This window comes from Galeopterus variegatus, unplaced genomic scaffold (genome assembly GCF_000696425.1).
Source record: "Galeopterus variegatus unplaced genomic scaffold, G_variegatus-3.0.2 Scaffold1725, whole genome shotgun sequence".
Lineage (NCBI taxonomy): Eukaryota > Metazoa > Chordata > Mammalia > Dermoptera > Cynocephalidae > Galeopterus > Galeopterus variegatus.
Genome location: NW_007727836.1, coordinates 302244 through 313500, shown reverse-complemented (window position 1 = coordinate 313500; position 11257 = coordinate 302244). Strand labels below are relative to the sequence as shown.

Below are 11257 nucleotides of genomic sequence, written 5' to 3'. Positions count from 1 at the left end.
TGGGCCAGGCACAGGGTAAAGGCAAGCAAATGGTTCTGCTTGTGCCTTTTAACTCTTGAGTACTTAGGGAAGCAGCAACAAAGGAGTTGCTTCTCTCTAGGCCCCAGAGGCTCCTCACATGTTGGGGCTTGAGGTGGGACCTGACACCTCCACTCCAGTAGTGCTTTGTCTCTGTGTTCAGGGTGTTGAGTGGGCATGTGTGATGACAGTATGGATTAGCTCACAATGCTTGCTGAGCACCTACTGCATGCATAGCCTGGAACACGATGGATATGGCAATGAATAAAAGAGATGGCATACCTGCCTTCATGGGGTTTGCATTCTAGTGAGGGGAGAAGAACAAGAAAGAAGTAAACAAAGAGACCTGTAATAACCTGTCAGGTGGTTGATAGCTGCTAGAAGAAAAATTAAAGCAAGGTTAAGGAATAGAAGGAAATGGAGGAAAGGGAGATGAAAGGACAGAAGGAGACACAGGAAGCGCAACTGTTGCTGGTTTAACCAAGCCAAAGTACATATGCCTGATGGAAATATTACCAAGTAGTAAGAATAAAGAAGAATGAGGAAACTCTATATGCTTTGCTATGGAGTAACCTCCAGGAGATACTGTGAAAAGGGCAGGGTAGAGAACAGTATGTATGGAAAGTTATGTTTAGTAGGAAAAAAAGGGGTGGAAGAAACATATACACTGCCCACTTGCCAGTACAATTCAGAATCCTTGGAAGATTTCTAGAGTGGTGGTGGTGGGCGGGCTGGCCTAAGTAAATTTAGTATATGCTATGAGTCAGACATGGCAGGATACATACTAGGGTGCAGGCCAGGTAGGGTGGAGGGGTGGAAGGTAGATGGGGATAGAGGAAGAAGCTAGAGAAAAAGGAAAAAAAGACTCAGCTTAAGAAAACTGAGGCTCAGGGCCAGCCCGTGGCTCACTTGGGAGAGTGTGGTGCTGACAACACCAAGTCAAGGGTTGAGATCCCCTTACCGGTCATCTTTAAAAAAAAAAAAGAAAAAGGAAACTGAGGCTCATAGTGAAAGACTTGCTTATGGTCATGTAATAGGTATTGGCAAAACTTTTCTCAAATTAAGCCTTATCACACTGATGTGAGGAAGTACCTCCTAAATGCTAATTAAAGGTTGCAGGTTATATGTTTATTGTCAAGTGCTTTTCATACATAATATCTTTTTTCCTCACGACCTTTTTTTTTTTGTCTTTTTCGTGACCGGTAAGGGAATCGCAACCCTTGGCTTGGTGTCATCCGCACCGTGCTCAGCCAGTGAGCACACCGGCCATTCCCATATAGGATCCGAACCCGCGGTGGGAGCGTTGCTGCGCTCCCAGCGCCGCACTCTCCCGAGTGCGCCCCGGGGATGGCCCACCTCACGACCATTCTTTGAGGGGTATTATGACGATGCAATTTTTCAGATAAGGAAAATGAGGCCCACAGAAGAAAAATCCCTTGGTGTTCCCTCTGGCCTAAATATGAAGAACCTCGCTTGCTCCTTCATTTTTGCTCAGGTCTATTTACTGTTACCTCTTCAGATAGGGCCTCTCTGATTATCCCAGCTGAGACAGTAACCCCTTCCCAGTACTCCACGCTCTTTCCTGGTTCTATTTATTTTTTTTGGCGGCTGGCCGGTAGGTAACAGGGATAGACCTCTGCACCTTGGTGTTATCAACACCATGCTCTAACCAACTGAGCTAACCAGCTAGCCCTTATTTTTCTTCATAGAACTCATCATCACTTATATTTATGTGCTTGCTGTTGGCTTCCCTACGGACAGCATAAGTTCAGTGAATAAAGGAACCATATTTGTTTTAGTCACTGCTGTGTCTCCAGAGCCTAGAACAAGTCCCTGACATGGGTAGACACTCATGTAATGACTGCAAAAGCTGATTCAGTAACCTGTGTGCTAGATGTTGTACTAAGCACTTCACACGTATTAAGTCACTAAATCTTTACAATCACCATGATTACTGCCACTATACGGAGAAGATAAAGTCATGCTGAAGATCACCTGGCTGCTAAAAGGCAGAGCTGAGATGCAAACCCAGGTGGGCTGGCTCCCAAGTACATGTCCATAACCACTGTAGTGTACAACTGGAGAAGCAATGAGATACAGTCGCACCCCAGCCTTCTGAGAAACCTTGTCTTCAGGCTCCTCAGACTGGAGCTGGGGCTGCTTCTCAGGACCTGGACAGAACACCTCCCAGGACCCAGGCGCTCACCTGTCAAAGGCCTTCACGCGGCCCAGAAGTTTCTTGTTGTTTCGGCAGTTGATGAGCACTTGGGTGTTGTTCTTGACTGACTGCGTAAGCACAGAGAGTGGACCTGTGTTAAATTCTTCCTCCTCCCGCTTCTGCAGCTCCTCTGGGGTCATCTCACTCTTGGGCTTGTTGAGGAGGCTCCTGAATAGGCAAATATGGAACCCACATGTGAGAAGAGCTGGAGCTGGGAGCATGGGTGGTCATGGCCTTGCCCTCAGTGTCTCCCCAACCTTGCCCCAACTCATTTTCTTGCTCAGTCTTCTCTCTTGGTATCACACCACCTGGATGCCTGCTAGACACTTCCAACTTTGCATGTCCCAGGTTGAGCTCCACATCACCCAACCTACTCCATCCACAGCGTTCCCCATCCTTCTGGATCTCTGGGCAAAAACCCTGATGTCAACTTGACTCCTCTCTTTCTCTCACAAACTACATCAAATCTGTCAGCAAAATATATCATCTGCCTCTAAAATATATCCAGAATCTGGCCATTTCTTACCATGGTTTAAATCTCTATCATTTCTCTCCTGGAGTCTTAATGGTCTCCCTGCCTCCACACATGTTCCCTGATAGACTGGTCTCCACAGAGCAGTAGGAGGGGTTATGCTAAAACCTAAATCATACCAAGTCACTCTCCAAAACCCTCCCATCTCAGTGTAAAGAGGAAAACCCAAAGTTTTTGCAAAGCCCTACATGTGCCCCCTCTTTCACTCTGCTCCAGCCACAGTGGCCTCCTGAGTGGTCCTTGAAAATGAGTCAAACTTTCATCTTAGGGTCTCTGCATTTGCCCCCTCTGCCTGGAACCTGCAGATATCTGTGTGGTTTACTCCCTCACTTTCTTCAGGTCTTTGCTCAAGTGTTGCCTTCTCAAAGTGTCCTTTTGTGCTAGTTATTAAGTTACTGACATTCCCCATTATTTTTACCCTACTCGACTGTTCCTTTACTAACAGCCCTGATCACCTACCTAACACACCACATACGTTGCTTGTTTATTATCTATTTATTGCCTGCCACCCCTTCCCCCCATAAGCTGTAGCAGGGTTTTTTTTCTTGGGGAGGGGGAGGTTTTATTCATTAATATATCCCATGTGTTTAAAGCAATGCCTGATACATGGGCACTCAATACAATATTTGCTGAATGAATGAATACGCAAAATCATTCCAGTGACGCGGTATCCATAAAAGTCGCAAATTATGTCTTAAAGCCACCCGTCTCCAGAGTCCCTTACCTCAAAATCGTTATTCCTAACACTCTGCACTCTCCCTCCCCAGGTTTCTTTTATTCGTAAAATTTCTTCCCCTGAAAATTCATTTCGACAAGACTAATTAGATGGGAAAGCTCCCAGCCCGTTATCTGATAAAGCTGTCCCCTCTCCCGAACTCATGAGTCGTCAAAGGCCTCAGGAAAAAAGTACTCCAATTTATCCCTAAACTCTGGGCCTCCGCCCCGGATTTGCTCACCCCCTTCCACTGTAAATCGGTTAAATTTACACCCTTAACCTCACTCCCGCTGCCGAAGCCTAGCCGGGCCTCACATGGTGGCTCCGCGTCCAGATCACTCGCGTCTCCTCCGCGTTGCTTCTGCCTCTGCGGAGAGAGGGATAAGCGGGGCTTCCGCTTCCTGCAACCCACTTCCGCGGACGCCTGCGCAAACCCGACTGGAGGGCGGGGGCGTGGCCTGTTGCCATAGTGATCCCCGTCCGCCCTGCGTAGTGGTGGGGTAAAACCCTCGAGTAGTGTGGTTCCAAGCCATTCGGGATCGTACGGGGCAGATGTTCACGACCATGGGGAGAAAAAGAAAGGGGATCCGACTCAAAGCATTTCTTTGTAAAACGGTATAGGTCGAAGGAGGGAAACGACACACCATTTCCAAATGCCCGCCGACCCTGTCTTCGGGGGCGCGGCCTCCGCGAAGCCAATCCGCTCCTCGCTTCAGGGATGGGCACTGCCCCCTTTCCTTCAGGGCCGGTTCATTGACGTGTCTATTGATCTATCAGACCCCACACAACCAATCCCTTGCCTACATTCGGGAGGGGCGTGGACCTGCGCCCGGACGTCGAATGTTTTCCACGATCAAACGCTGCTCATTGGCTTTCCTCTTCCGCTGAGGTGGAACCTACCCCTTTCGCGCTCCCTTTTGGGCTGTGCAACTCTCGGGGGAACCAACCCTAATACCCCAAGGAGGCAGGGAGGCGTGTCCTCAGGACTAGCATTCCCATTGGTTTCACTGTTCGCTGATGGGTAGGGTGGTGCAGCCGCTCTTGCTGCTCATTGGTCTTGTGATTCCGTGGGGTGGAACTTGGCTGAGCCTAAGTTCAATCCACGGTCCGGGATCGGTTTCAGGCAAAGCTGCCATGCGTTCCGGGGGCCGCGGGCGGCCCCGGCTACGGCTCGGGGAACGTGGCCTCGCGGAGCCAACCTCACCATCCAAGCGCCGCCTGCTACGGCGGGTGCAGCTGTTGCCCCTGCTGCTGCTGACGCTGGCCGTGGGCTCGGCGTTCTACATCATTTGGAGCGGCTGGCACCGCAGGACGGAGAAGCTGCCGCCGGGCCAGGAGCTGCGGGTGAGGCCGGAGGGGGCGGGGCGGGCACCTCGAGGGACTTCATTCCCTTCCTTCTCTTCCCCAGAGTCTCGGGTTGACGTGGCTTTATCGTATGGCCCTAGCGACAGGTACCACCGTCTCCGTCATTTGAGCGCACGCCCCTTACCCACGGAATAAGGCTTTGGGCTTGTTCTGTAACAGTAGCTCGGCTTTCAGAAGAAGGGTCTAGAGTACTAAGACTGGGAATTCCGGGTTCTACGCCTCAAGTCAACTATTTGGAAGAGTCCCTTACTCTCTCTGGACCTAGATTTCCCCATCAGGACTGGGGTAGGATGGACCGGATGGGCTTGGAGGGAGTTTTCCTGAATCTAGGATTTATCTTCCAAGTCTCTGATGCTGTAGACCGCTAATTACGAAGAGGAACCGGTACTCTGGGAGCGACAGCGCCCGGGGTAGGGTCGGTATAAAGGTTGCTCCCATTCTTTTCCCTCTCCCACCTCCCTCTCAAGGCCCCGTTGATCGGAAGCCTACCCGAAGCCCGGCTGCGGAGAGTAGTGGGGCAACTGGACCCGCAGCGTCTCTGGGGCACTTTTTTGCGCCCCCTGCTGGTTGTGAGAACCCCAGGCAGCCCCGGCAATATCCAAGTCAGAAAGGTAAGGGGTCCCACCTCCAATCCCTGACGCTCCAGCCCGCCAAAGAATGGGAATGGGCGCCCTGTCCAAGATCCCAAAGCAGCTGAAAGGCAGAACTGGGGCTCTAACGGAGTTAATCCGACTCTACATTCCCCACACTGGTAACCAACCACCAGGCTGTACCGCCCCCAACAAAAGCTTACTATGTGCTAGGCACAAACAACAAACAGCCCTGTGAGGTGGGTACCAATATTATCTTCATTATGCAGATGGGGAAACTGAGACCCACAAAGCTTATACACTTTGCCCAAATCCCACAGCTAATAAATGGTAGAGCTGGAGTTTCAACCCAAGCAGGTTGGCTCCAGAGCTTGTGCTGTTACATCTCTATATTGCCTCCCAGGAAATATCAAGAATCCTTTCAATACTACCTGCGTTTCAATCCCGCCTCACCCACTTAGAGTGTGTGACCTTGGACTAGTTTCTTAACCTCTCTGGGCCTGTTTTCTCATCTGCAAAATTCCCTGGCAGTCCCTATTGCATAGGGTTCCTAGAACAGGGCTTGGCATATCGTGAGAACTATTTAAGAGTAAGCTGTGATTAGTCTTGTTGGCATCAAGAGGCGGGGTCACCCCAATGTCTGGCACCCAGTAGGTACTCAGCAGAACTTTTAGAGAATGACTTAAACCAGAGTTTGACTTGCGAGTCAGCCCTACTACTCTGCATGGCTCAGGTCACATGGCCCTTCTCCCTACCTCCTCCCCAGTCCCCGTCCACCCTCCCACCTTTCTCTTGCCACTAGTTCCTGGAGGCCACGCTACGGGCACTGACAGCAGGCTGGCATGTGGAGCTGGATCCCTTCATGGCCTCAACGCCTCTGGGGCCACTGGACTTTGGCAACGTGGTGGCCACGCTGGACCCAGAGGCGGGCCGTCATCTCACCCTCGCCTGCCATTATGACTCAAAGCTCTTCCCACCTGGGTCGGCCCCCTTTGTGGGGGCTACAGATTCAGCTGTGCCCTGTGCCCTGCTACTGGAGCTGGCCCAGGCCCTCGATCTGGAGCTGAGCAGAGCCAAAGAGCAGGTGAGGAACAGGGGTAGGGTGAGGAGCAGTAGGCTACCTCTACCCTAGTCCAAGCCACCATCCTCCCTTGCCTGGGCATTTATCATCCTTCTCATCTTCCTCCACACACAGAGCCACAGGGATCTTTTTACCTCCTGAATGTCAGATCCTGTCCTTACTCTGCCCAAAACCCACCCATGCTCCCACCTCATTACAGGCATAAGCCAGAGTCTTTATATTGGTCCATGAGGTGTGCCCTGTTACCTCTCTAGTGTCACCTCCAGTTCCGCAGCCCTTGCTCACTCTCCTCTGGCCAACTCTTCTGTGTTCCTCAAGCCCGCAGGGTTCACTCAGGGCATTTGCGCTTGCTGTTTGCTCTGCATAGAATGTGCTTTTCTCAGATATCTTCCTTGTCGACTCCCACCCTTCATTCAGGTGTCCAGTCTAATATCACCTCTTCAAAGAACTCTTCCTAATGGCAGACAGTTAGCTCAGTTGGTTGGAGCGTGGTGTTATAACACCAAGGTCAAGGGTTTGGATCCCCACACCAGGCCAGTGAACAAAAATAAAAAAAATTATAACAAAGAGGTCTTCCCAAGCACCCTAAAATAGCTTCCTATTACTATCACATGCTTTATGGTGCTTTCTGTTGATTTGTTTGCCTGTCTCCCTACCTAGAATAAGTTCCATGAAGGCGGAAACTTACCTTCTTTTGTTGCCTTCAATATCCCCTGAGCTCAGAATATTGCCTGTCAAAATGTAGGATGTTAATAAAAATTTGTGGAATGATCGAATGAAAACACAACTTTCGTTACGCTCCTCACCTGCTCAAATCCCTTCCATGGCTCCCCAGTGCCCCTATCACAAAGCCCAAACTCCTTGGACTTTACTAACCCCTCTGGTCTTCTCTCAAACCTCTCTGGCCTCTTCACTGGCCCCAGCCTTGGTCCATGTTGTTCCCTTGGTCAGGAACACTCTTCCCTCTGGTCCATTTTTGCCAGGCCAGCTCCCATCCTCCCTCAGTGCAAACATCCCTTCCCAATAGACCCAGTGCCCTCCCCAGACCAGGTCATTCCCCAACCCCCTTCTCTCTATGCTCTCTCAGGACCCTGTAGTTCTTGGAAGTATTTGTTCCAACTGCATTTCACTGTTTGTATATTCATTCGTGGGTCTGTCTCTTTTGCCAAAATGAGCTTGGGGAATAACAAGATGAATCCTTATTTAGTTATTATATGCCAGACTAAGACCTGCACCCTATGCATAGAACTGTTACTAATCCCATTTATAGATGAGGAAACTGATGTTTTGAGAAGTTAGTAACTTAACTGTGTCTGTTTGGCTATAAAGCAGCTGAGTCCAGATTTGTGCCCAGGCAGTTTGGCTCAGAGACTGTGCTATTGGCCATCACATTCTGAATGAGGACACCTAGTTTGTTCCATTCAGCTGTGCAAGCAGGCAGGAAATGTGGGTGGTTTGAGGCCCAGGACTGGCCCTGAGCTGGCCCTGGCCACCTGTTCCCACAGGCAGCCCCGGTGACCCTGCAGCTGCTCTTCTTGGACGGTGAAGAGGCATTGAAGGAATGGGGACCCAAGGACTCCCTTTATGGCTCCCGTCACCTGGCCCAGCTCATGGAGTCTATACCCCACAGTCCTGGCCCCACCAGGATCCAGGCTATTGTAAGACCAGGGTCCCACTGGGTTCTGGTGAGGGAGGGAGAAGTTGAAGCAGGGTTGGCAGAATCCCACTCAGTTCCATTCAGTCCTGGTTTCTCTTGCTAGGAGCTCTTTATGCTTCTTGATCTCCTGGGAGCCCCCAATCCAACCTTCTACAGTCACTTCCCCCGCACGGTCCGCTGGTTCCATCGGCTGAGGAGCATTGGTAAGGGTGAAGATGGAGGTGGGCACCAGCCTGGGATGCAGGAAAGAGGGCCGGGGCAGGCCAGGCACCTGTCCTCTAAGGGCTCATCCAGCCTTCCTCCACTTCCCTTAGATGCCACCGCAGTCAAGTGTAGTGATTATAAAACAGGGGCTCTGAGGTGAGACAGCCCTGGTTTTGAATCCTTCCTCTGCCTCATACCAGCTGTGAAAATGGGCAAATGGCTTCATCTCTTTGAGCCTCAATTTCCTAGCTATAAAATGGGCATGATAGTAATGATAATAGGGGTATCTACCTCCTAGACTCAGAGGAATGAAATGAGACCAGGAACACAGTAAGCCCACAGTTTGGAGTAACTGTCATTCATTCTTGTTGGGATGACTAGTGCTTTATCTCCAAGGTCCCTCCTTTTACTGATTTGTGAAGAGAGGACCTTTGACTGCTGAGGATTAACTCTTACTCTCTAATCCCCACCACCTCCAGAGAAGCGTCTGCACCATTTGAACCTGCTGCAGTCTCATCCCCAGGAAGTGATGTACTTCCAACCTGGAGAGCCACCTGGCTCTGTGGAAGATGACCACATCCCCTTCCTCCACAGAGGTACTTGTTGCAGGGAGGGATAGGAAGTGGGGGTCCAAGGAATCGACAAATTGGACCTGGCCATGGCCCTTCCCAGGGCTGGGGATTGGTGGCAAGTTGCTGGACCTGTTTGTGCCTCAATTTCCTCATCTGGGAAATGGGGATAATAGGAAGAGGGTTAGGGTTAGGGTTCAGAGTTCTTAAAGTGCCAGAACAGAGTATCTTCTGTGGGGGAGGGGGGCAAGGCAAGGTTACCCAGAGCCCAAGGCTGGGTTTTGGCCTGTGGTGGGCCATAGCAGGACTGATGGAGTCTCCTCTCTCACCTTCAGGCGTCCCAGTGCTCCATCTCATCTCCACGCCCTTCCCCACTGTCTGGCACACGCCCGCTGACACTGAGGCCAATCTTCACCCACCCACGGTACACAACCTGAGCCGCATCCTTGCAGTGTTCGTGGCTGAATACCTGGGGCTCTAGCCTGCCGGCTAATGCCCAAGAGGGGACCCTACTCTGAGCAAGACGTGCCCGGCAGGGGATATGTCAAGTGCACCTGGAGCTGGTGGATCTCAGGCCAGGCCCACTGTGGGTGTGCTTGCTTGTCCTTTTTTATACCTTTGGCTCCTACTTGTGCTCCAGTTGGAAGACCCCCTTTCCTTTGATTATCTTCAGGGACACAGAAGAGACCTTCATGGGGATGACAGCCAAAGGAATAAGAGCTGGGCCCCTGCCCTGAGGTAAATACTTGGTCTGAAAGTTTGCAGGGACCAAATGCTATTCTTTTAGTCAGCCAACCATGGACTGGCATCCGGACCAGCAAGCAACACCACCCAACCAAATGAATTCTCCATGGCTTATGTTTTTTTTGTTAGTTCGTTCTCCAGAATGTCAGCCTTGCTACTGCACCAATCCAAACCTAACTCCCACCTGGGACCCACAGAGGATGTTCTCATAAATAGGAAAAGAGGAGATGGAAACCAATACTTAGGAACTCCAGATTCTGCAAGACCCAATGGGCAATAAACTGGTATTTATGCAAAATATATTCTGCAGAAATAGTGTAAATAGGTGTTGCAAGGAAAAGGGGATCCAAGATCAAAGAAACGGGGTAAGACAACATTAAATTTCTTCAGTACACGGTGTAAATTTTCAAGAGTAAGACTGAGAATGCAATGGTTCCCAAAGTATTTCACCATGGAACCCCTTTATTGGAAAGCACCTCACAAAAATAGGGTACCTCAGAAGATCCTTTGGGAAACACTGGGTTTGGACCATTTAAGAACATTTATGGTAGGAATGGGTAAGACAGACCTAGATTCAAAGTAGTTATACCAAACCATCTTTCCTTTTCAGCTGTGTGTACAGCAGTATGAGATGTGAGGAAGTACTTCCCAACACAACCTCATTTTTAGACTCAGCTGGAGGGCTTAATAAAAAAATGCAGACTCCCACGTTTCACCCCGGCCCTACTGAACCAGAACTCCGGGAAGGGGCTGGGGCTCTGTAACAAACACCTGAGGGAGTGTCATGATGAACAGAGTTTGGGACGTGCTGTACTTAGGATATAGTTTGGTGGATATAAAGCTGCTTAGCAAACCTATTCAAAAGAAAACCATAAGAGGGAGGGAGCCTAGAATAAGAGTCCTGGGCTCTGTGCCTGCTGGTTTTGTGACTTTGATGGAGACTTGGTAGGTGGCAGAAATGCCAGGCCAAGATAGAGGACTATTAAATGTTGAAGGTGAGCATTGGCATTCCAAGCCAACTCTAGGCTGCAGAAGACTCAATAGAACTCCAGGACTGAAACTGAAGATATCAATGAGAGAAGAGAAACAGAAGGTCCTCAATTCAGGTGCCTCCACAGTTGCTATTTAGCGGGCACCTAGTATGTGCCAGGCACCATAAGCACTTTACATATGTCAACTCATTTAGTTTCCCTGCAAAGGTACAATTTCGGTTCTCATCTTGCAGGTGGGGTGGCTGAGATTGAGAATCGTGAACCAGTTGTTTGCAGAGTCCAGATTCTCACCCAGGTCTGTGCTCCCAATCCCCATGTCTTACCTCCTTTTCAGAAGTCACCTGTGCTGGATGAATAGTTTGTTGACAAAAAGGAACCCAAAGTTTCTAATTGGCTTTATGCACATTTTTGGCTTGAATTCAGGGTAAGAATTATTAGCCCCATTTTCAGATGAGGCTGCTGATACTTGGCAAGGTGATGTTTCCCCAGGTCCCATAGCCAGCAGGTCCTGTGGCTCTCATCCAAACCTGGGCTCCTCCCGCTTCACCCTATGAAAGGTCCATCAGTGTTAT

General features: G+C 50.1%; 2 protein-coding genes across 5 annotated transcripts in view; one reads left to right on the top strand and one right to left on the bottom strand.

Annotated features, from left to right (window-relative positions):
- The window catches only part of SNRPD2 (small nuclear ribonucleoprotein D2 polypeptide 16.5kDa), a 15765-nt gene extending 11862 nt beyond the window's left edge, over positions 1-3903 (bottom strand). Inside the window, exons 1-2 of the mRNA XM_008578601.1 lie at positions 3799-3903; positions 2225-2404 (exon numbers count right to left, since the gene is read on the bottom strand). Of these exons, the coding sequence (XP_008576823.1) occupies positions 2225-2404; positions 3799-3800 (182 nt within the window). The 5' untranslated portion in view covers positions 3801-3903. The remainder of the gene's footprint in view (positions 1-2224; positions 2405-3798) is intronic.
- A 714-nt stretch (positions 3904-4617) lies between these two features.
- Positions 4618-10401, top strand: QPCTL (glutaminyl-peptide cyclotransferase-like). 4 transcript variants are annotated; one of them, XR_550935.1, is made up of 9 exons: positions 4618-4827; positions 5316-5459; positions 6241-6522; positions 8025-8177; positions 8280-8379; positions 8860-8976; positions 9285-9535; positions 9623-9687; positions 9823-10401. XR_550935.1 is itself a non-coding variant. In XM_008578602.1 (7 exons), exons 1-7 carry the CDS (start codon positions 4618-4620, stop codon positions 9428-9430), a joined length of 1152 nt encoding a protein of 383 aa, XP_008576824.1. In that variant the 3' UTR covers positions 9431-10401. The 4 variants fall into 4 exon arrangements, 1 of the variants encoding a protein (XP_008576824.1); XR_550933.1 differs by having other exon boundaries at positions 9623-10401; XR_550934.1 differs by having other exon boundaries at positions 9285-9687.
- The last annotated feature ends 856 nt before the right edge of the window (positions 10402-11257 follow it).